The 25,970-nt window shown below is 39.5% G+C and overlaps 1 protein-coding gene across 1 annotated transcript; it reads left to right on the plus strand.

Moving 5' to 3' along the window:
• Positions 1-19,527: 19,527 nt before the first annotated feature.
• Positions 19,528-20,640, plus strand: LOC150076056 (irregular chiasm C-roughest protein-like). Its single transcript, XM_090387244.1, has one exon. The coding sequence runs from the start codon at positions 19,528-19,530 to the stop codon at positions 20,638-20,640; it is 1,113 nt and encodes a 370-aa protein (XP_090243370.1).
• The last annotated feature ends 5,330 nt before the right edge of the window (positions 20,641-25,970 follow it).

Genomic DNA, 25,970 nt, shown 5'->3' on the forward strand with positions numbered 1-25,970 from the left:
CTTGGTGGCAGTGATCACAGTGTGCTGAAGTGGGAGTTACTCAAAGAGGTAACTACCATTAGGGGTAAAGGGAAGGGTTATTGCTTCCGTAAAGGCGACTACGATGGACTGAGACAGTATTTAAATTCTATACAGTGGGACCAACTGATGATGTTACCAACAGCAAATGCAAAATGGGAAGCATTCATAGAACTTATCTTGGAAGCTACTAGGCTTTACATACCGACTAAGAAATATTGTTCAAGGTTTAGGCCTAAATGGATGTCAAATGAACTAATGAGACAGATGGCAGAGAAGAAAAATGCATGGGATACTTACAAATTAACATATGACACAGAAGCCTATGATACATACAAGTTGATCTGTAACAAAGTTACAAAGGAGGTTAGGCAGGCGAAGGCAGATTAGGAGAAATCTTTGGCAAGGGATGCAAAGGAAAACAGCAAGAGTTCTTTACTTATGTAAACTCTAGAAGGAAGGAGATGAATCAGATTGGTCCACTTGATATCGATGGGTCAACCGTTGATGATCCTGCTCAGGTAGGCTAACAAACTTAATGAATATTTTGCATTGACATTCACACATGAGGAGTTATTCAGCGAGGGGAATGCCAGAGGTGTATTCAACTCTAGCAGTAAGCTAGAGAATCTTGAAATAACTGCGAGTAAAGTGAAGGAGAAATTGTTGAAGATAAACACAAGAAAGACACTCGGGGTGGATGGTATCTATCCAGTTATATTAAAGGAAGTAAGCAAACCCTTAGCCATAATTATGAGAGCTTCCTTGGACTCAGGGGAGGTACCCGTATACTGGAAATGTGCAAATGTGACCCCAATTCACAAAGGAGGATCAAAGGCTGACACAAGTAATTATAGACCTGTGAATTTTAGTTCTGTTCCAGGAAAATTAATGGAGGCACTGGTTAAAGAAGCACTGCAGGATCATTTAGACAAGACTTCAGCTATAGCTCGGACACAGCATGGTTTGGTTAAGGGGAAGTCTTGCCTGACCAATTTGATTGGATACTATGATGCAGTTATAAAAGAACTGGATGCAGGGAATAACTTTTATATTATATGAATTTATATAGATATAAATCCATATAGATATAAATATTTATATATATATAGATATAAATATCTTGGATCTTAGAAAGGCTTTTGATACTGTTGCACATGGAAGACTGCTGCAAAAATTGGAGCAGTGTGGCATTGGAGGCAAATTGCTGCTGTGGATAAAGGGGTGGCTGAGCGGAAGAAGAGAGAATGGTAATCAATGGACACTGCTAGTCGTGGACTAATGTTATTAATGGAGTCCCTCAGGGCTCAGTGTTGGGTCCATTATTGTTTTCTGTGTTCATAAATGATATTGATGAGGGTATATCAAGCTTAATGTCGAAGTTTGCAGACGATACAAAGGTAGGCACGGTTGTCAAGGACACTACTGACACTATGTTGCTGCAAGAGGATTTGGAAAGGTTGAGCAGATGGGCTGAGAGGTGGCAAATAATGTTTAACATTGACAAATGTAAAGTACTACATATGGGAAACAGCAACCCCAGAGCAACGTATCAACTCTGTGGTACTACACTGACAGTGGTAGAGAATGAAAGGGACTTGGGGGTGGTTGTGCAGGTAAATATGAAGTTCTCTGAGCAGTGCAGACGGGCTGCAAGAGTAGCGCATGGTGTATTGTTAATGATATATAGGAATTTATCCAGCAGGGATAAGGAGGTGATTATTCCATTGTATAAGGCGATGGTCAGGCCACACCTAGAGTACTGTACACAGGTCTGGAGGCCTCATTTCAAGAAGGATGTAGAGCTGCTGGAACGAGTACAGAGAAGGGCAACAAGATTAGTGAATGGAACAAAGGGGTGCTGTTACGAAGAAAGGCTTAAGTTTTGCAAATTACAGTGTATGGAGACTAGACACCTGCAAAGTGATCTGATAGAGGTGTATAAAGCCTTGAATGGTTTAAGCATGCTCAATGCTGATGGGATTCTTCTTCTAGCTCAGAAAAATCACCTGAGAGGGCATAAATTCAAATTGAGGAAAGACAGATGTAGGATAGACGTGCGGAAATTTGCCTTTAGCCAGCGGGTGGTTGGTTGGTGGAACAGACTTCCATCCCTTGTCGTGGAGGTTGATAGCCTGAATAACTTTAAGGATCAGCTGGATAGATATTTTGAACGAGCCGAGAGGTGAAGTGGAAGTGTTTTTTTTTTTTTTTTTTGTTTTTTTTTTTGGCTGATGCTGCATAAGCTTGCTTTCTTGCATCAAATGCCTATGCTAATGCTAACATCCGTTTATCCTCAACCTTGTCATTATAGACCCCAGTCCATAGAGATACACATGCGACATTGCCCGATTACAGATGTTTTTTTTTTCCGTTCACGCTGCTCTCTCGGAGGCCATGGATATGCCACAGAAACTTACTGCACACCACAACATCCCCTCTAGATTCCTGTAATGTTCACACATAAGAGCGCCGTTCCCATGCCTCGTGTGGTGTTCTCCTTATGAACTCCCATTGGTGCTGAAACGCATAAATTAGAATAGCGTGATTTTGGTCCAGTCCTCCGACGTTGCGATCTTACGTTCCCGTAACTTCCATTCTTGCAGACATGTATGCCTTAGTCATGATCTAGGTGGACTCTCTGTGATACCGCAATATCCACGCTTCGATGTATCCGGATGCACTTTTATTATTATTATTAATATCAATTTATTTTCCGAAGAAATGTCCCTTCACAGCTATGCAGCTAGAGGACATTAGTTACATACAGAGATAAAACATAAAATACAGACAAATACATTGTATACAGAGCCAGATACAATATACGGCCTTAAACAGCCACTGGTGAAGATCCAAAAACATAAAGTTACAACAAATACAAAAACATAAAGTTACAACAAATAAAAGTGCATACGGATACATTGGAGTGTGGATAGTGCGGCATCACATAGAGTCCACCTAGAACATGACTAAGGAATACATGTCTGCAAGTATGGAAGCTCTGTATGTTCTGTCCTTGCAAAGTTTCTCAACGTCTATGGCTAATCTATTAAATATCTGGAAGGAGTTGTGTGGAAACATGTTGTCCAGGGAGGACATGCTACGCAGCTTTGATCTGTATGGGGAGGTGTTGGACTGGCATCTTCTACTGTCGGACGGTCTGGCGATGATATCCCAAATATCGGGTGACTTCAGTTTTCCGGATAGAAGCTGAGAGAGGGTAAGAAGGTTCCTAGAGATGATGAGATACCTCCAAGGAAGCGTATTAAGATTGGTGACCAGAACAGATTTTGAGATTGTAGGTGTTAGCCCGGCAACCCTATTTAGCCATTTCAAGATCCAGAATTCCAAGGAGAGGAACCTGGCTTGGTATGATGAGGGTGCTGAGTACCATATAGTCGAGGCATATAACGGAATTGGGAAAATGCAACGAAGAATGTATTTGATGATAAGATCCGGGTTATGGAAGTTGGAGATCTCTTGTTTTACTGCCCATAAAGCCGAATATGTTTTCGTTCGAGTGGCATTAAAGTGAGGCAAGAAGGTGAGGTCTTTGTCCCAGATGATACCCAAATCTTTATGTTGGGTGACTTTTTTAACTGGAGAGTTCGCTATAATGATGTTCACATCGTTGGTATTTTTCTTCTTGGTGATAGAGAGTTGTGCAGTTTTCTCTTTATTAATGGAGAGCCCAATCGCATGAAGGTAGTTTTCCAGTTCATGTAGCTGCCGGTTGGAGCTCACAGTAATAGACTGGAGAGACTGGGGGCATTTTGTGATGACGAAGAACTTAATATCATCTGCGTAGGTGGTAAAATTAGTACGGTTTGATAGGAAGAGTTCTAAAGATGCGGCGAAGAGGGCGGCAGAGAGAACGCCCCCTTGTGGGAGCCCTCTGGAGCAGAGAATGTGGTGATTATGGTTTTGATTTCTGATCTATAGAGTCCTGGACTGAAAGAGGTTCCTAAGGAGAACTAGGATGTTGCCAGAGATTTTAAAGTAGTTGCACAGTATGGTACATAATGCATGGGTGGACAGATTGTCAAAGGCCGCCTTAATGTCAAGGAACACAATATCCAGTTGCTCTTTGTTGCTTAAGGTACTTTCAATTCTGAACAGTGTGTCCAAGAGGTTGGTGATCGTGGAACGTCCAGGTAGAACACTATGGAGGTTTGTGGCTGAACATGTGATGGGTGAGAGCAGGAAGTATGGCTTTTTCCAAGATTTTGAGGAAAGTGCATCCTACGGAAATTGGTCTGTAGTCATTAGGCGATTTTGGGTTAGACTTTTTTGGAACGGGAGAAACATAATGTGTTCCAGATAGCAGGGTACACTCCTGTTACGAGGACGGAATTGAATGCATCAAGCAAGAGGTCAATGATATATACACTACATATTTTAATCATGAAAATAGGGAATCCATCCGGGCCAGTGGTAGACTTGTTGGGAAGACTGTTGATGACCTCAGTAAGGCGTTCCTTTGTGATGGCAATTTTATCCAGTGATGTCTGGTTAGCTGGTGGATTAACTCGAATAAAGGGGTTTGTAGCAGATAGGGGCTTAGTTGCGAGCGAGTTAGCCCATGCGTGGAAGATGTCAGTGGTCATGGAGGACTGTTGGTTCTTGTTGGTGAAGATTCTTTTCCCAAGTTTCATTCTGTGTGCAATCCAGTCGTTCTGCGCCTTCCTCCGAATGCGTAGGAAGCGTGCCCGATGTTTTTTATAGAGTTGGTAGTCGGCTAGATCCCGTGTTCTTTGCCACTTCCTGTATAGTTTCTGTTTGATGATGAAGGCGAGTTTTGCGTCGCTGGTAAACCAGTTCTTGGTCCTGGGAGACAGGCGTACAGATTTGGAGGCTCCTTCACAGGCGATGTCTTTTAACAAGTTAGCTAAATTGGTAAGTGTTTTATCAGGGTGGCTAGCAGCAATTTTTGTCCAGTCTGTAGCTTTTAGTCTTTGTAAGATGATTTGAGGTTGCATATATTTTAATGAGAAGATCTTGAGTTGGGATTCTTCATGTCATGTTCAAGTTGTCGGGGAGAGCATAGGCTTTCACTATCAAAGGAAATTGGGAGGTGATCTGACGCAAACTTAAAAATCGGCGTTGTGAGAGTGAGATGGTCAAGGTTATGGAATAAGAGGTCGAGGTTTTGATGTCGTCTTGTAGGTTGCGTATGGGTTAGTCTAAGGCCTAGAGATGAGAAGGAGCGTACGACGTCCTTCATAGCAGCTTCGTGTTTTGGGGAGGGCATGTTGAAGTCTCCTAAAACAAAGGTGAGCATGTGAGGCTTGAGATGGGTTATAATCCAGGTAGTTAACTCATCCCTTGTGTCGGGATTATGGTCAGGAGGTAAATATACCGCTACAACTTGAGTTCTCACTTGTTTAACTTTAAAAATTGCAGAAATGGCTTCAAATGCAGGGGAGTCGCTGAGTTGTGCACACACAAGGTGATGGATGTCTTTGTAATGATGGAGACGCCACCTCCACGTTCTGAGGTCCCTGCCGTTGCAAACATTTCTGTAATGGTGGGGAGTGGCCAAGTGGGTGAGTTGTCTTCCATGGTTAAGCCAAGTTTCCTGGATACAGATGAAATCATATTCGTCGAGCAGGAGGAGAGATTGCAGAGGGGCCAATTTGTTAACAATACTGCGCACATTTTGCGAGAAGACCTGATTGTGGAGCATGGATGGAGGTTTTTGGAATAGATGATTGCTATTGTAGAGGACGAGTAAGCAGGGATTGCTGAGGGGATGGCCTTTTTTCGTCAGAGAAAGGTCTGATAAGTATGCCTGGAGGCCAGAAGTCGGGATCCAGAACTTTTTCGTAGGCAGAGGGTGAACACCTCACTAGAAATGAGGCGTAGCCAGTTTGCCTAGTTTTAAGCTGTTTTACTTCGATGGGGACATTGTGTTCTACAAGAAACATTCTCTTTATGGAATCGGGGCTTGTTGAGGGTCCAAACTTTATTTGTTGTAACTTTATGTTTCTGTACTTGTTGTAATTTTATGTTTTTGTATTTGTTATAACTTTATGTTTTTGTATCTTCACCAGTGGCTGTTTAAGGCCGTATATTGTATCTGGCTCTGTATGCAATGCATATGTCTGTATTTTATGTTTTTTTCTCTGTATATAACTCATGTCCTCTAGCTGCATAGCTGTAAAAGGACATTTCTTCGGAAATAAATTGATATTAATAATAACCAACCCAGATTATTTTCCAGTAGATATCCGACATCAGTGGATTCGGTTTCTTTCGTCAACTGAACTGTTTCCCGGCAGTACTTTTGAGGGACACGTTTCATTTCCGACAGTATCTTTATGTGACATCAGTGTTCTCCGATTGTACGTTTTACCTTTCGTTCGCGTTCTTTGAACTGAGAAATTGGAATTTATTTCTACGGATGTGCCACTCGTGAGGCGAATGAAACTTTCTCACGCCTGCACCTTCAGATCCAGATGTGGAAGTTCCATGCTGAAAGCGAAAAGGGTTCTCCACAGACCGCTGTTTCAGTTTAAGTAGAGCGCAGTTATCCAGACTTGCAAACTGAAACCTGACAATAAAATCTGAATTAGTTTTACTTGAAGTTTTGCTTGTTTTTAGTTACCGCTTTTATTTTCCACATTATTTTCAACATATTCTAAATTATCCCTTCCTTTCTTCTTCCCCAAAACGAATTTCATCTTTAATATGCAGTAGAACCCGGATAAGAAGTTTTCCAAGCGATTACAGGTTTATAACTTCTTACTTGAAAAAATTCTTAGAAGGGAAAAATAACTTAAAGGTACGAAATATTAACTAAACAAATAAAAACGAAAAGATACACATAAGTTAATGATCATTTTTAAGTTTATAGATACTTTACTCTGCCTAATGCAAACATTTTTAAACTAAGCGTTTCTAGTTGTTTACGTTCTGTTCATTGAACTAAGTTTTAAGTTGGAAGAATGAGTTCCTTCGAAGTTTCAACATACCTTAAAAGTTCACAATTACAATAAGATAGAGCAACAATCCACTAAGTAATTCACAACTTAACAGGACCGTTCCTGTGCCTCGTTCCTTGGTTGTATCCCCAAAGAAAGGTATCGAGAAAAGGTAACATTTGTCTTCTCCCTCAGCGAAGCTTTGTTTATTTTGTTTGGAGGTAGTGCAATATCAGGGCAACTCGTTGGGGAGGTATTCACAAAAAATCGATGCCATTTCACCCGCTTCGTTTTTTTTTTTTTATTATGAATTAAATGTTGGTCGGCACTAACTTGCTCCATTACAAAAATGTTTATTTTGTTTAATATTAAAAATAAAGAATTTCTGTATTCGAATAATATCCAGTTCTTTAAAGGACTGCATATCCGAGTGGTCAGGTAACAGAGGGCAGTATTACACGCTATTTTGAGTAGACCGTGGTTCGAGCTTTTGTGTACTGTCGATCTGCTAACCCGCACTGGGCTAGATTATGGCAGATTATGGTCCAATTTGCTCAACATCAATTGTGCAGAAAGTTTCCATCGTGCAATGAATTGATAATGGCTGCAGTTTATTTTATTATTATTTTCTTATATTTCTTCTTCTTCTTCTTCTTGGTCCTTAGCTGGCAGCTGGGGGAGGCGGTTGGCCACGCAACCAGTATGCTGCTGTAGGTGCCGCAGGGTTTCGGACATGCTCTGTGATGTTCTTCCATACTTTACCATCCATGGCGTCAGTCCTGGCCTGGTTAAGGTCGAGACGTCGGCTCTTCAAATCATTTTCCACTTGCTTGGCCCACGTTTTCCTAGGCGCGGTCCGTTGGATGCTCCATTGGGTGGGTCGTTGTCTCCAAAGGAGTGTGGATGGTATTCTGTTCGTGCCCATTCTACATACGTGGCCAAACCATCTAAGCCTTCGCTTCTGGATTTGGTCGGCAATGGTTGGTTGCTGTTGGCATCTGGTGCGGATTATTATTATTATCTTTATTTTCTCCTAAGAGACACCCGCTTACAGCTATTAACCAGGGGGTGCACATTCATATATGCAAATATAATTTATATACATAATTATCTATTTATAATTTATACAAATCAGTCTTTATAAATTATACAAAGTCTAAATTATACATTTTCTAAAGCATACATTGTCTAATTAATTATATTATACACATCATTGCCTTATTTTACATGACAGGCAGATAGAAAGAGAGCACAAGCATAATTTACAAGGAATTAGAGAATGTTCACATCTACACCACTATTTACATCGAGTTCACAGAAAGAGAAGACGTCCAATATAAACATAACAGGAGCAAAAACGGTCCCGACCAGTTCGTTCTTCATTTCCTGCATTCTCATTTGTTTCCCTCAGTCGGCATCACTCAACATTTATAGGTGGAGTAATGCCTTTTGAAACACTTCAGTCCTGTATCTCTTCTCTGCGCAAAGCCTTTCTGGGTCTGCTTGTAGATCGTTGAACATCTTAATGGTGTTCAAAGGAAAAAATCGCCGAAGGCTTTCCAGCTGTGTGAGCGCGCTACTGATTGGAAGGGACGTTGTTCTATTCTCCAACCTTTGCGTCATGCGGGGTTGAGTCAGCAGGTGGTCAGTTTTCGGCGAGTGGACTCTCCCGGTCAGTAGTTTTGCAAGAGTGAGGATGTTCTTGGTGACAATAATGTGAGACCAAGGCGTGACATCCAAGTTGGCATATAAAATGGTTCTTGAGATTGTAAATGGCTGCGCAGTCATCCTGTTTAACCATCTCAGCATCCAGTACTCTAAACCCAGGAAAGCCTTGATGGTAGCATCTGGGGCAGAAGACCAAATCTGAGATGCGTAGAGAGGGATGGGGATGACACATCTTAAAATATATTGTTTAACAAGGTCAGGGTTCCTGATACCTACTAGTTCTTGTCTGGAGGTCCATAGCGCTGCGTAAGTTTTCTTCTTTACATATCCGAAATGGGGTGTGAAGTTTAGCTTTTCGTCCCATTTCAGACCAAGATCAATATGTGTCCTGACTTTTTTGACCACACTGCCATTTACGCGTATTGATATGTGGTTTTTAAATACCTTGTTGGTGAAAACCATTTGAGCTGTCTTGTGTTCATTTAGTCGAAGCCCCATGCAATTAAGGTATTCTTGCAAACTCGGCAATTTTGGAGTTTGCTTCGTTGTTGCATTGTAAAGATGTGTTTTGGTCATTCGAAGTGACGAAATATTTCAAGTCGTCTGCATATACGACAAATTGCCTTTGATTTTGGGTCAGGAAGGGATGCAGTTCTGTTGCGAAGAGAGTAGTAGAGAGGACACCACCTTGTGGGACTCCCCTGTTCACTTGGAAGGTTTCTTTGGAAGTTCCATTTATGGCAGTGATGTGTCTCTCCCTCAAAGAACTCGTTATTATAGCTAATACATGCCCAGTTATATGGAAATATTCCTCCAAGATGATAGTAATAGCAGGGATGGTATCATTAGTGATGCGGTCACGAAGTGAGATGCCCAAAATCTGCCGCAGGCATCGCATTTGGAATACCTCAAGTTTGTTTAAATCTAGCTTGATACAAATCCATGTTTCTGATCCGTAAAGGAGAATGGGCAGGATCAAAGTCCGGAAGAGTCGGATTTTAGTCTTTGAGGAAATGTTGGTCCTCTTCCACAGACACCATTTGAGCGAGGCGAACGCAGTGGCCGCCTGTCCAATTCTGCTGTGGATTTCCATGGTGGCTGCAACTTTCTTCTCCTGGACCAGCGACCCAAGGTATTTAAAGTCCTGCACTTGCTCGATCTGGACGCCTTCGAGATAGATGGTGGCTTGCGAGCCATCTGTTGTCAGGGCCTTTGTCTTATCAGCATTGATCTTCAAACCGTATGGCCGGGCAATGTCGTAGAGGATGGCCGTGGCTTCAGAGTCGTTACCAGCAAAGATAGCACTATCATCGGCAAACATCAGCTCAGTCACATAGTGATCCTTGTCATATTGTATGCCCCGTCTGTTTCTGAATGCTTGCCTCATAATGGCGTCGACCACGATGTTGAAAAGCAATGGAGAGGCTACATCCTCTTGGCGGACTCCAGTTTGGATGGTAAATTCCTCAGATAAATCGTTCTGGATGCGCACCTGGCTGGTTAAACCGTTGTATGCAGTTTGGAGGAGTGTGATGACATTTCGAGATACATGTTCGACCTCTAGTAGTTTCCATAAGGCAGGCCGATGGACACAGTCGAAAGCAGACTTAAAGTCAATGAAAACAATGACGGTTCGCTGTCCACACCGGATCCTCTCCTCCATCAGCTGACGGATGGCAAAGATTTGATCACAGCATCCTCGCCCGGGTCTGAATCCAGCCTGTTCTTCTCGACTGGTTTGCTCGCGATGTTTTTGCAGCCTTGACTGGATGATCTTCATAAAGACCTTTCCGATGATGGAAAGGAGGCTGATGCCACGGTAGTTCTTGCAATCCCGGTTATTACCTTTCTTGTGGATCGGTACGATAATGGCTTTCCTCCATGTTAGCGGAATTTGTTCAGTGCACCAGATGGTTTTGAGGAGTGAGTGTAGTCGGCGAAGCAGTACATCTCCCCCGGCTTTGATCGCTTCTGTGGTGACTTGGTCCACTCCTGGTGCCCTGCCATTCTTTAGGGATTGTACGGCTGCTTTCACTTCTTCTACTGTAGGCTCAACATCGACCATGGAGATTTCAGGGGGATCGATCGATAGTGCGGCTTCTGGCGGTCCCTGAGGTGGGTTGTGATTATACAATGCTTTGAAGAATTCACTCCACCGTTGCAGGCGTTCGGACGGTGATCGCACGAAGGTCCCATCAGCATTCTTATGTTGTCAGTTTGGACTTTCCACTCAGACATCTGAGGGTGCGGTAGAGAGTGCGGTACTCGTTCTTGGATGCCGCCACTTCAAGATCATCTGCCACTTGGTTCCAGTATGCTTCTCTTTCCGCTGTCATCGTCTGTTGGACTTCTCGGTTTAGCTGCCGGTACCGTTCAAAGTCGACCAACTTTGCCTGTTTCCGTTTGACCACGAGGTCGAGGCACTCGTCTGATACCCATGGTTGCGTTCGACGTCGGCCATAAAGGTCCAACACCGACTCACCTTTGCAGGTCGCTAAGGCCTCTACTTATTTTTGACTTTAAATGAAATGTAAGATGCTTTTACGGTCTCATGATTTCCTTTTTTCAAATCCCGGTGGTGTCCGCATACTTTCGGCATTATATTTTCGCTGCTAGGAGAGGCAACAACCAGAGAGAACAAGTACAAAAATTATAGGAATGAACAGAATGATGGAGCTCACGAAGTTTGCATTCGGGCAACGAAGATAAACTTTGTGAGGGGTAGTTTTAATACAGTTCAGGGCGGGACTGGACGGGCCCTTTCAAGTTTTTGGCTATAACAAAAGTATGTCTGCTCCGGAAATGGATTTTTTTTTTTTTTTCAGTAAAGTATATAGAGGGGATCCTCTATACCCTTTACTGAAATTGGTTCTAGAATATTCAGAATTGGTTCCTGAATATTCCACTTAAACCAGAGAGCAATTTTCGTAACGTTTATTATTTAAATAAAACTGAACATAATATTTTAAGATTACTCTTACACAGACTACTCTTTAAAGAAAAACTATGATAGCAGTGTGAAAAGCATCATTTCATGTGCATCCCATATTGTGCTGATCCTTCACAATGAGTTGCCCATGTATAGCACTACTTCGAATAAGTAACGAAAGAGAAGATTGTTGTTACTTGGTCCCTGTCGGCGTCACCACCCAGACGTAACCGTTTCAAAGCTAGTTGACTTTTCATCGGTGGGTGGGCAGGTACTCCGGTATCGCAAGTGAAGCGTTTCTTATTCGATGTAGAGCGATACATGGGCAGCACGTTGTGAAGGATGAGTCTACTACACCGTTATTATAATGCAATGTTTATCATGTACTTGTAGGTAGTAAAAATTGGATGAAGAAATAGAAAAATTATTTTTTTAGACATTTTGTATTTTAAAAGAAGATCGTGCTCAGAAAAACTTTCAAATGCTTGGTCAATATTTTTTCAAAAGAAAAAGCTTTAATTTTCAAATTCTTGTTACTGCGTGGACTCGAATAATGGATACCGGTGCCCCCTGTAGGTTTAGTTAAATGATGTTTATGCGCGAACAGAGAAAAGTTCTTCGTTTCTGCGCATCCATCACATTTTGCTTCGTATTAGTAACCAGATCATGGCAGCAAATATAATATCGAAAGCTTTAGCTAAAATATACGGTATATGAACAGCCTATGTACGAAAAAAGTAATTTCCACATTTCTATTAGACCGATTTTAATGAAATTTGGAATATGTCGAGCAATTATTCTAAAAAACTTTGAAATGAGAACTAGACATAATTCTCATTTCATAGTCCTTTCCCCTCAATTATTCTCCCCAAAGTTTCAAACTACAGAAATATTTTTATTCATATGAAAGAATGTTTTTTGAATGATTTTAATAACCTCTGAGGCAAGACATTTTATAACCGATCACCTTGATGAAATAGATTCAATACCAATCCAGATGAATCAACTTGTCCATACAAATTTATTAGACTGTAAAATCCGGCGCATTTTACAGACCGAAAATGTTAAGAAAGGAAACTAAAACTTGTATGAGCGATCACATTTGTATTTAAGAAATCACGAAGTGAATTTCTTTCTTTATAAGATGCTGACAGGACTACCTTTTCCTTTAATCATTTTTTGCATCCAGCAAGATTTAGAGTTCGTAGACAAAGTGGTTTCAGTTCTCATACACTACTGGCTTCAGTTCTGAACGCAGAACAAACTAGCCTTTGTAACGAGTTCCCTGGGTATGGAACTACATTCAAACATGGCCTTCCTAAATTGGCGTTTGTTTAAAAAATAGAGTGAATGAGGGAAGTTTCATGACTTACTGATCTCTCATTAGAGAGATGGTGGTCTCAAGTGACAACACTGACAATATATTCGTAAAGAAATTGTTCGATGTAAGCTTGAAATGTGACATACGAAATCAGTTTATAAATTTTTATATAACTATAATTATTTATCAGTTGAATGGATTTATTTAATTTTCTTGGATTTAACGGATTTAAGCTTCAGATAACTGATTGATAAGCGCATATATAGCCAAATTACTGAATATGGGACACGACTGGTAAATATGGCTTAGGGTAGACAAGGAGATATTCTCTACCCGTACATTTTTCTAGAATCCATTAACGGGGTGGGGGGGGGGAGTGAAACGTTAGACAGGCCACTTATCAGAAGGAAATACTAAAACAATAAAAACATGCACCTTATATCAAAAATTAAAGCAGCCACTATGTGCAAATAAATAAAATATAATTTCCTGTCGTTTCAACAGAAAGTTATCTACGTAGTATTTGTCGACCAGAACAGTACGACCTGCACTCAGTCTGCATACATTATACATGCATAAATGCAATCTGTTGACTCATTTTTATGATTTTTCCAAGCCCACACGTCGAAAGGAAGAACTACGTGTTTCATAGCAGAGTTGTGGAAATGCAACCGCGCAATGTCCATATTACAGAAGGCCCGTCTTATTAGAAATAATTATGATTGTTACCAATGGTAACTATTAAGGCTTCACGTAACCATTTTGCAAACAATGATGGCACAGACAATGGCATCCATTATTGCAGTGTTCTCTATATATATGGGAGAAGGGTGTATGTGCATTGACACACGAAACGCAATTCAAAAAATAAACCTCAGTATTGCTCTTCATGCAGAGAGCATATCTGGAACAACGGGCTGTTGAGGTTATAAAGACAGTTATAGTGCTAGTGTAGCTGATATTCTTTTAGATTGGTTGTATGGCCACTCCAATCGCGCCTCCAAAAATTTAGCCCAGCGCTACTGCCTGCATTGACACGCGAAGTGCAATTCAAAAAAGAAACCTCAATATTGCTCTTCATGTAACCAGCATTGCTTCAACGCTGGGCTGGCGAGGTTATGATTGGCGAATTTTCGTGCATCAATACTTAAAGTGCAATTCCAATAACTTTTATGCAGAAAGTATAGCTGGGACCCCTTAAAGAGCAGTCCGGGACAACTGTTTATGAAGACTGTTATAGTCCTAGTATAGCTGAGACTCTTTTCTTATATTTGTTTTTTTAAGGTGGTTGTGTGTGACGAGTACAACCACCCCTCCAAAAATTTCACCCAGTGCTACTACTGCCTGCAGTGACGAAAGAAGAGTAATGCAAAAAATAAACCTCAATATTACTCTTCATGCAGACAATAGTTGGCCAAACACTGGGTTAGAGAGGTTGTGAATTCTTAATTTGTTGAAGCTGTTAACGTATACAAGTTATACAGAATTTTTAATAGTATTTTACTAATAATTGTTAACTTTTAATTTAATTTAATTATTTTTTAAAATTGTTTTATTTTATTTTTTTTATTCGTGTTGCTCTTTGCAATGACACACAAAGAGCAATTCAAAATATCTGGCAGTATAGCTGGGACACTGGGTTTTGAGGTTATAATGATGGCATTCTTCAAGCTGATAACATAATTATAAGCTTATACAGAATTTTCATAGCATCTTAAAATGAATATAATTTTTTTCATTTAATTTTAATTTTTTTCGAAAAATTGGCCCTTTTTTTCTCGTTAAAAATCTTCACTTTACACGTTACGATAAATTGGCCATTTAAATAATTTACGTTGTGATTCCAGGACTTTCATAATTTTTAATGCTTTAAAGAGCTATAATCACATAAAACTGGTATTCTGGAATGTGGAGAACAACTTAATCAGTTGTGTGCGGGGAATATTGTACGCTCTTTCCGAATCTATTTTCTAATGCATCCAGTCCAGGTATGTTATAATCGTCCTCAGATGACATGTTCTTTGTGAACAAGTGCCATAATTTATGAGATGGATTATAAGAAAATACCAGTTGTATTTGTGATTTTAATTTTTATTTAAATATGTTAAAGCTTATTTGAATGCATGTCCAGTCTCTTTTCATTCCTTGTCTTTGGGCTGGGGGACAAAGAATGGTTTCTCCTGGACAAATAAAAGAGAAATTCCTCTGAAGAGTTGGTACCTTGACGTGGTTCAGAGGCTTTCTACTAAACCCAACTGACAGCTATTGTACCTGACATTTGTAGTTGGTGTTAGGTGGTCTTCTGAATAAAACCTCTGCACACGTTTAAATTTTAATTATTATTAGTAAAGGGCTCTGAAGGTTTCAACGGTTCTGTGTAAGGACAGAACAAGAAATGTTTGGAAACTGCTAAAGTATACAATATAGAACACTCTTTTATATGATTTGATTATATTTTGATTATGGGTACCCACGAAAGGTTATTAATAAAACTAGAATAAATTGGGCATAATGAGAAGATCCTTCATTAGATAAAGACTTGACTGTTTTTTTTTTTTTTAGATGCAGGAGAGACGTAAACCTTCTTGCCCCGTGTATATTATGTCTGTAAATTGCGCCTGCTTTAGTCGATTTACTGTTTGTGGGATGAAAAATACAAATTAACAGGAGAATAAACCATGCTACTCTCTCCTAAGATCGACTAACTCAGCCACGTTGTGAAAAAGGCCCGTAAGAATTCCTGGTGTCAGGGACGAGTTTCTAACGCGGATCTCTTCCAACCGGTGAGGACACCGAATCTACTAACTCTTTTACTCACGAGAGGTAAAAGTTAGGAAACAGAGCAATCGTAAATGGACCATAAAACTCACCAATGATGATGAAAGAAAGGTAGGAAGGGTTAACGGACAGAACCAGACTATTTCAGGACTATCACAAATACGGAAAGGGACGTCATTATTCTTTTATTTAAGATGATTGTGAGGCAGCATTTGGAATCTTGTGTCCAGGTGTTGGAGGTCAGACAGGAAGAAAGAAATTGTGTGCCGAGCGGGCAGAGCAGAAGTTAAGTGAAACTTCTTTAGGCGAACATTTATCACTTGACCGAGGATCCCATATTGACCGTGTGAATGCCGCAGGTCATGAATTTGCATGAATGTGATATGAGACATTTCTATTACCAAATTTAGTTTCAGCAAGTGCTATGGCATGGGATGATATTTAAAACATTTGACTTCGATAGAGTGTCACGACTGATTATCGGGTAATCACGCAACTGATTACCCGATAATAATAAGCACAACGCAAAGCCCAAACTGCGGGGAAAAATGTAGAGAAGGGGTCAATATCTCCATCTCTCTTCTTCCCTGAGAGTATACGAGGCTTTTGTCCTAACCAAACCATTAGACGATAAACCAGAACTGAATATACTAAGGAAAATTAAGATGGCAGACCAAAAGAAAAGTGTCGGAAACAACGTAACTACACTTAGAACAAAAAGTATAGATTATGCCTAGACTAACTTGTTCTGATGCGGCCACACCCTAGTACACACAAAACCTAAGTAAGTAAGTGTAACAAGTATATATATGTGCAGCGAGTGTGTGTGCCGGGGTAACATGGTGCCTTGATCCAGGATTACAGGTTTGATGTGATCCACCGGCCGGGTAAAATGCATTTAAACGCAGATTTTTTGCCTAGACCAGTGTTAGAAGAAAATGCGAAGCCTAAGTGCTTAAAGAAACCTAGAACTGAAGAAGTTGCGACGATGTCGACCGGAATTACGTTGGAAGCATTAGTAATGCCCAAGGAGGCTACTAAGGAATTAATGAGAACATTACAGAGGGAAGACAACAGTCTAAACGCCTTAATCACTCAATTAGAGGGAAATGGCCAAGCTTTAGCTAAGATTCCAGATTCTTATTATTTAAATGAGGGGATATTATATCATTACTCCTTACCTGATGCTAAATCAACTCGAGAACAGCCATTTGAGCAAGTTGTGGTTCCACATGTATTAAAAGGTCAGATTTTGGAGGCTTGTCATACCAATCCTTCCAGTGGCCATCTATCGTTTGACAAAACTCTACAGAAAGTACGAAGAAATTTCTTCTGGACAAATATGTACAAGGAAATTAAAGCTTATGTCAGTTCTTGCCCTTCATGCTTAGAAAGAAGAGGATATAATCCAAAAGCAAAAGCACGCTTGCTGCGACTCCCAACAGGATCATCTCCCTGGTACACAGTGAGCATGGACATCTTTGGTCCATTGCCGACCAGTCTAGATGGACATAAATATTTATTAATGGTATTAGACTGCTTTACACGTTATGTGGAAGCAATACCGAACTGTCTCAAGACACAGAAAGCAGAGGAAATAGCTACAGCTTTTGTAAATCATGTGGTTGCCAGACATGGAATTCCACAAACCCTGCTGACAGACAGAGGAACTAACTTCCTATCAACTTTAATGAAAGAGATCTATCAAAAACTGAGCATTAAGAAGCTTCAAACCACTGCTTTTCATCCCCCAAACCAATGGAAGAGTAGAGAGGCTGAATAAAACTCTGGCAGCAATCCTATCGCATGTCGTGAATTCTACACAATCAGACTGGCATATGTGTTCCATTGGCAGTAGCAGCATATCATTCAGCTGTACATTCTGCTACTCATGAAACACCAAATTATTTAATGTATGGAAGAGATATTATAATGCCACAGCATATTTGGACTTCAGAAACCCATCCTACATATGCCTCTTTGGAGCATTATTCAGAGCAAATGGTAGCAAGGATGCAGCGAACTTATGAAATAGTTCAGCAACATCTGGAAAACGCTGCACAAACCCAAGAAAGATATCGCTCTACTAAGGCCATAGATAAGCAGATTAGGGTTGGAAGCATAGTATATCTCTATACTCCGACGGTTAAACCAGGTAGGACACGCAAGTTGTCACGTCAGAGTAGTTGACCATATCGGGTTATATCTCAAGCATCTGAAGTGAACTATCAGATTCAACACATATATCACCCTAGGGATAAACAATTAGTTCATGTGGATAGGTTAACTAAAGTCATAGAACGCAAACCGTTTCCAGAACTATGTTTAGAACCGTCAGAAACTACTTCCTTACCTGAACAAACCTCTGAACACACAAAACCAAAAGAGGTATATGTTGAATCAGAATCAGAAGAAGAAGAATGGATTGACCCACCAGAGGTTTACCAGGTGCCAAGTTTGCCCGTTTCAATTCCGTTAAGGTATTTACCTAATAAAAATCAGCTATCTTCTTCATGCTACATAAACTACGATTATCTCCATGCTAACTCACATCACTCAAAACCTATCTATAAGGAATGACATGTGGCTCTAACTGCTCTGAACTTTTTGAGGCAAGACGTTTGATGTGAACAAATAAGGTTTCAAGGTAATGTCTATGAATGCCCTTTTTACTTTGACACATGCAGGTACCTTAATTATACGAAAATTTGGAGCAGAGAGATCTTTTGTCATGGATAAAGAAACCCCTTCAAGTGAGTGTTCCCCAGGACCTTTAAAGTTTCTGTTTATCTCACAAAAGGGTAAGATTGTTGAAGGAATTATTCATTTATTGGGAAGAGACGAGTGTTGAAGATTATCTTGTGTTATATGTTGGGATTTGATTAGAAATAGACATTGTTTACCTAAGTACGTTATCTATGTGATCTATGTAATAGTGAGAATAATTTTAGCACTTGTTTTTTGGTGGGCAAAGCTCATACTAGGGTCAATATGGCAGACAATAAAAGGTATGTTTCTAATGGTAAAAAGTGGAGGAAGAAGAGGAAGAAGTAATAAAAGAGGTTTTATATTTGTCTTCTCACTCCTCCTGGAAAAAAAAAAATGAGCCTGTCAAATTGAACTATCAAAAAAAAAAAAAAAAAGGGAATTATGTTCAACTCTGATTTTAGTATTTTAGGTCTTTGAAGTAAATTTAATGGGAAAAAAAAAAAAATCCACTATCTCCCACATTACAGTTTTATTTTAATTTAGGCCCAAAGGAAAAAAAAAAAAAAAAAAAAGGGGGTAACATTATTTTTGACAGAAATACATACCAGAATACTCATCAATATGACTTCTCCAGCCCAGATCGTGTTCCTACTAGTCACGCTACTTATTCGGTGTACGCCTTATCATACTGGTATCTTCATTCTTCAGCCATTAGATAGAGAGGCCACTACTGGTCAAACTATCATCATCCCCTGCAGATTAGTTTCAAATCTCACAGTTACTGTAAAATGGTTTTTCAACGGAAAAAGCACAGATCACCTTTTCAGACCATCAGGGCTTCCTGATTATAAAATCGTCGGATCACCTAGAGAAATGATTTTGCATTGCAAATCACCCAACTGCAGCTGCAAGATGAAGGCAAATATTTTTATCACGTTCAAACTAAGGATGGACGTCAACTCCGATCAAGTACAGCTATTGTAACAATTTATGTTACGCCTCTACCACCTCTAATCGGAGAAGGCTCATTCCTTAATGGGAACGAAGGGGAGCAAGCCACTCTTACATGCAAATCTTTAGCAGGAAAACCGCCAGCTATTTTGAGATGGATTCATTTTAATGGTAATCCCATCAACGGGTCAGTACAAGCCAGTCAGGAATTATGGTCAGACAAAATAAGAATGAACACTTATTTGAAATGGATAACCACTCTATCACCAGAGTATGATAAGAAAGCATTTACCTGTGTCGCTAATCATCTAACTTACTTGCATCCTCAAATGGTCTCAATCACAGTCCTAGTGAAGTACAAGCCAAGAATCACTATGAAAACAACCTCAAAAATCGCACGTGAATACGATCGGTTCAAATTAAAATGTGAAGCCAGAGCAAACCGAGATGTTTTCGTTTACAAATGGTTTAAAAACGGAGAACTGTTAATAAAACAAGGAAACGCTTCTCTTGAAATTAAAAGTGTTACGAGAACAAACCATAACGATAACTTCACCTGCTTAGTTCGAAACGAACTGGGAACAACCCAAGCATCCTTCATAATGACAGTATCTTTCGGACCCATTTTTATATCTAAATTGAACGATATTGCTACAATCCAAGGAAATCCAGTTTTGCTACAGTGTGAAGCTAGAGGAAATCCACTTCCAGTAATAAAATGGTATTTCGAGGATAAGATTATTCAAAGCAGTATCATTTCTACTTTATCAATTCCTAAGATGACACGTCAAACGTCAGGTCGCTACACTTGTACAGCAGAAATCTCAAACTATCCTTTAGTGAAAGACCAGGCATTAATTTATATAAAAGGATTACCAGAAGGAAACTGTAAAACACACTTAGCAAGTTTAGGAGACGACGTTCGGCTACAATGTGTTTTTAAACATGTTCCTCCTTTACAGAATGTGACCTGGAAAAATACCATGACTAATGAACTACTAACCACTCATTTGGAAGTATGGAGTCAACGAGATGTAACCAGTACTCTCAGCATCGACTCAGTCCAAGCAAAACAATTTGGCTTTTATGAATGTCTTGTATGGAATCAGTGGGGCCAATTAAAATTAGTGGTGCATCTAGAAAGGAATTGGTCTCGTGAAGCAGTATACCTTACGTTAGGAACTCCAGCCATAGTATTGACCTTAATCACACTAGGAGCAGTGTTATGGAAGCTATGGAAGTGTGGAAGCATCAATATGGAAACTACCAATCAAACACGCACTTATCAAGTTTATTATAGTGAGAATGACAACGATCGTGTAAGCATTACCAGCCTAGAATAAGAAGAAAAGGGGGAGGAAAAGCCTTTCTCCTCTTCCCTGACGTCTAAATGAGCTTCGGAAGTGATTTTATTTTTTTTTAGGAAACACTCAAACTGTGTGTGCAGGGACTCATTGTCCCGTGTGGAAAGAGAAAAAAAACTTTCGAGTGAATTAAAAGAAACACTTAGAACTTTAGGAATACTTCTGTTGACATTCTACTGACATTCAAATGAAAATTTTAATGGGATAACTATGTTAGAGTGATATACTTGTAATAGTAATTGTGAAATAATCATGGAAGTATTAATGCTTTTAAAGGTTTAAATTCTTGAAAAAAAAAAAAAAAAAAATATTTTTTGATTGTTACTTTTCTATTATTGGTCAGTGTTATTTATAGTTATATATTAGCATTATGAAAAACACATATAAATATAATGATAATAACATGTACTAACTTTGTTTATTTTATTACATGAACAATGTATCATGCTTGGAGAAAAATCTTGAAGGACGATTATGCTATGGAAAAGACGTGCATCATTCTTAAAACAGAAGTGTACTACAGCCTAGAAGACCAAAGCAACATTGTGATTAGTGAATGTTATATGGACACTTGAGAAGATATAATGAAGACAAGGAATACTATACATTGTAAAACTGTGCGTGCATGATAATGCGTGAAGATATCCAATGGAAGATTTAAGAATCTATTATTGTTCATAATACAATATTACAAATATTACTAATGTTATACCAATATTATAATATCATAGATATTAACCTTTTAGTATTTTGTGTTTGAAAATATATATAGTTTAGTTGTAGAGGCAGTTGTAAAGGAAGAAGCCATCTTTTACTTTGGGAATCTTAGTTTAGGGCCCGATTTGGTTTTTCAGAATTGAGAAGAGTGATTTTCTTCTAAATCCCCAGTCTCAATTCTGAAAAAGGGGGGAGTTGACGAAGATGTTGCAGTGCTAATTCCGCCTTTTTCTCTAAATCTATAATAAATATATTAATTTTAATTTCTCATAATTCTCCTATTTGGTTATTATCCAAAACCTCATTTTTTGACAATTTTAGAGTTATTAAAACTGAGTATTAAAACAGGTTAGATGTCTTTAAATCTTTAAAATTGGAACCTGTTATAATGACGACTTAAAATAGCGAAATTAGCCACAGCAACTATGTATTAAAGAAATCCAATCTAAACTCTAAAGAAGCCTGCAGTTGTTTGCCGGCGACGGCTATCTTGGGAGCCACCTACGGGTTACATTTTTATAAACACAGAAAGATGCACTTAGCTTGACATGCAAATGATGACGACAGAAAGGGGGGGGGAATCAGAGAGAGATACACACACACACCCGTGTGAACGGATATCGTAGATTCCTCCGAGCATCGCAAACTCGGTGAATATGTAAGCTAGAGACCCTTCATTTTCCTAATAAGGAGCTGGTGAAGTGTCTACACGTCTGGCCAGAATGTTTGGTACATGGCGTAATCGAGGATGATGGTGACTCCTTTGATTAAGTGTCCCATAACGTGGGAGTTCTCCAATAAGAGAAAGGAAAATGTATAAACAATAAGGGAGAACTAGAGCTATAAAAGCAGGTCCTCGAGACCCAAAGTGAGAGGACGGGAAGAGTCGGAGCCCAGAGAGAAGTCGGAGAGAACGGGGAGGCCGAAGCAGAGCGAGAGGTCGGCGTCCAGAGGGAAGTCGAGAGGATAGAAGAGAATAGAGAAGTTCCAGTCACGGAGAACGGAGGGAAGAGCCGCCACCCAGCCATATCTTAGACTGGTAAGTTGATAATGAAAAGGTGGATTCTTTCTAGCCTCATATAATCTTGTAACTAATAACTACTGTGTTTAAGAATGATAATCCCATAGTCTATGATCTTATTATTATCATAATGATTTGATGAATTTATATCTATGTAAGATATACTTTCTCATGTATTAAACTACTCTCATGTATTAAATTTTATTATGTTTTCATTATAGGAGTTTCTCATTCTCTGCCAAAACCTCACATACATCCACTAAAGCTAAATGTTAAAGCATGATTACAGGTTAAGCGGTTATCGAGTAATCAGTTGCATGATTACCCGATAATAATAAGCACAACGCAAAGTCCAAACTGCGGGGAAAAATGTAGAGAAGGGGTCAATATCTCCATCTCTCTTCTTCCCTGAGAGTATACGAGGCTTTTGTCCTAACCAAACCATTAGACGATAAACCAGAACTGAACATACTAAGGAAAATTAAGATTGCAGACCAAAAGAAAAGTGTCGGAAACAACGTAACTACACTTAGAACAAAAAGTATAGATTATGCCTAGACTAACTAGTTCTGATGCGGCCACACCCTAGTACAAACAAAACCTAAGTAAGTAAGTGTAACAAGTATATATATGTGCAGCGAGTGTGTGTGTGTGTGTGTGCCGGGGTAACATATAAATTCCTTTCCGTCGAAATTTTTTTATTTAATACGGTGTAGTATGACGCAATCAGTAGGGGTACTGACTTGCTCATGCGTCTCTAATGCCTGGTATTGAATGGTAGGGACGGATCACTTGCTGTCGCATTTTCTTGGCGATTTTTATCAATTCAAGTACGCCTTGTACATATACATGTGCTATACGCCTTACAACGCTCACTACAGCGAATCCCAGATTTACGATTTGTTCGCTGTACGATGAAATCACTGAACTGTGGACACTCCATAACAACACACCCTTCCCTATACGATACGAAGTAAGCCGTTAATTGTGATCACGGAGGAATATTAACCACAGACTATCTGTACTTTTATAGATTTACACTTTATTACCTTACCAATTAAATGAGACGTGAAAATTGGAAGAATATTTTTCACAGTTTAACAAAGGAAAAAATGTAACTATGATATTGTATTTCCATCGGGTCACCCTACCTATTATTAACCATGTCTAACGTTGCTTAACTTAAGTGATTACACGAGAGCCGAGACATTTAGTCTAGTACGTTAGTTTGCTGTTCCGAGTGCCTGTAATGCGTTTTGTCAATCCACGACCGCAAGTTTCTCCCATTTGAATACTGCCTGTAGCGCGTCTAAAGAAGTTTCAGTTCAAAAACAGAATTTCTAGAAAGATTCCTTTGAATAGTATCAGTAAAATTAAGAAGTGTGGTATATTATCACGCAGGAGGATCAAGAGAACATTTTAGGGAATAACAGAAGATTGGGTCTCGTGAAGTGATCATTCGAATAAATTTTCTGTCACAGTGGTCATTGCCAACAGTTGGTAAATTTCAAATCTGAGATGAATGGCCACATTTTTGGAGATCGGGAAGATATTACTGATAGAAATATTTGATATTTTTCGTATTGGTAGAAATAAAAACAGTCCCTTTTGCTTGCATCATTGAACAATTCTGAAATACTAATTGTAAAAGTAATATTAAAACCTCGTTGGTAGCACAGTTGGTAGAATCGCCGTCCTCCTCACACCGGATGGAAAAGACCTGAAGTCGAGCCCCGTCGATGACGTGAGGAATTTTTATGGGCCTTTTGCACAACGTGGCTGAGTTAGTCGGTCTCAGGAGAGGGAAGCATGGTTTTTTTTGTCCCGGAAACTTTGGGTTTTCTTCCAGCAAACAGACAGTACGAAAACCACGCAATTTAGAGACAGTACACAAGGAGTAGTATGGCCTTAGTCACTGACTGATTCTCCTAAAAACCTATAACAAGTAATACTAAGGCCGAACAGATTTAAAAGCGAGCCCAACTTCAAATAGGGAAGTTAGGTGGCGACTTGCCTTGTCAAGTATTCTCGACAAGCTTCTTGTCGATGCATACTTGGCAATTCCAGACTTATTGCTTACTTCACTGAATATCGTTAACACCCCTTTCCACTCAATCCTTGAGATTTTAGACCCCAGTCCATAGGGATACTCATGCAACATTGCCCGTTTACAGATGTGTTCTTCCAGTCATGCTGCCCTCTCGGAGGCCATGGGTATGCCACGGAAACTTGCTCCACACCACAGCATCTTCTCCAGATTCCTGTAATATCCACACATAAGAGCACCGTTACTATGCCTCGTGTTGTGTTCTCCATATGAACTCTCATTGGTTCTCAAACGCATAAATTACAATAGCGTGATTTTGGCCAAGTCCTCCGACGTTGCGATCTTACGTTCCCGTAACCAACGCAGATTATTTTCTAGTAGATATCCGACATCAGTAGATTCGGTTTCGTTCCTTAACTGAACTGTTTCCCGGCAGTACTTTTGAGGGACACGTTTCATTTCCGACAGTACCTTTACGTGACATCGGTGTTCCCCGATTGTACGTTTTACCTTTCGTTCGCGTTCTTTGAACTTGGAAATTGGAATTTATTTCTACGGATGTGCCACCACTTTTGAGGCGAATGAAACTTTCTCACGCCTATTCCTTCAAGCATCCCCAAAGAAACGTATCCGCGTGGTATCGAGAAAAGGTAACTTTTGTTTTATCCATTAGCGAAGCTTTGTTTATTTTGTTTGGAGGTAGTGCAATATCAGGGCAACTCGTTGGGGAGGTATTCACAAAAAATCGATGCCATTTCACCCGCTTCGTTTTTTTTTTATTTTGAAATAAGTGTTGCTCGTCGCTAACTTGCTCGATTACAAAAATGTTTATATTATTTAATATTAAAAATAAAGAATTTCGGTATTCGAATGATATCTAATTCTTTAAAAAAAGGTCTGCATAGCCGAGTGGTCAAGTAACAGAGTGCAGTATTACACGCTATTTTGAGTAGACCGTGGTTCGAGCCCCTGACTGCTAAATACTGTAGATCTGCCAACCCGCACTGGGCTAGATTATGGCGATTATGGCAGATTAAGGTCCACTTTGCTCAACATCAATTGTGGAGAAAGTTTCCATCGTGCAATGAATTGATAATGGCTGCAGTTTATTTTATTATTATTTTCTTATATTAAAATGTATTAATTGAGAAAACGTCATTATAATAATACAACGTGTATTTATCAAGAAGTGTTTATGCGGGAAAGCCTTTCAAAATAATACACCACAATATACTGTACAGAGGGAAAATCGGAACTTAAGAAACCAAACCTAGAACGGGGGAAACTTGTTATGCGGGATTTTCTTATACGGGTTTTTTATTTATATTTTTTTATTTACATTTGTAATTTATGCGGTAACCTTTATTATTTTAAGTTTGAAATGTCAGATATTTTACACGTGAAATAAATTTTTAAGATGATCGAACGAACGGATAATTTGGAATATGTTGAAAATAATGAGCGAAATTTTTATAATTTGCGTTTGCTCTGTGGTCTATTTGCTGTTTTTTCGACGAAAAACCG

The sequence above is a fragment of the Mastigoproctus giganteus genome, chromosome 13 (genome assembly GCF_048544385.1).
Source record: "Mastigoproctus giganteus isolate SK-2022 chromosome 13, ASM4854438v1, whole genome shotgun sequence".
Taxonomy (NCBI): Eukaryota; Metazoa; Arthropoda; class Arachnida; order Uropygi; family Thelyphonidae; genus Mastigoproctus; species Mastigoproctus giganteus.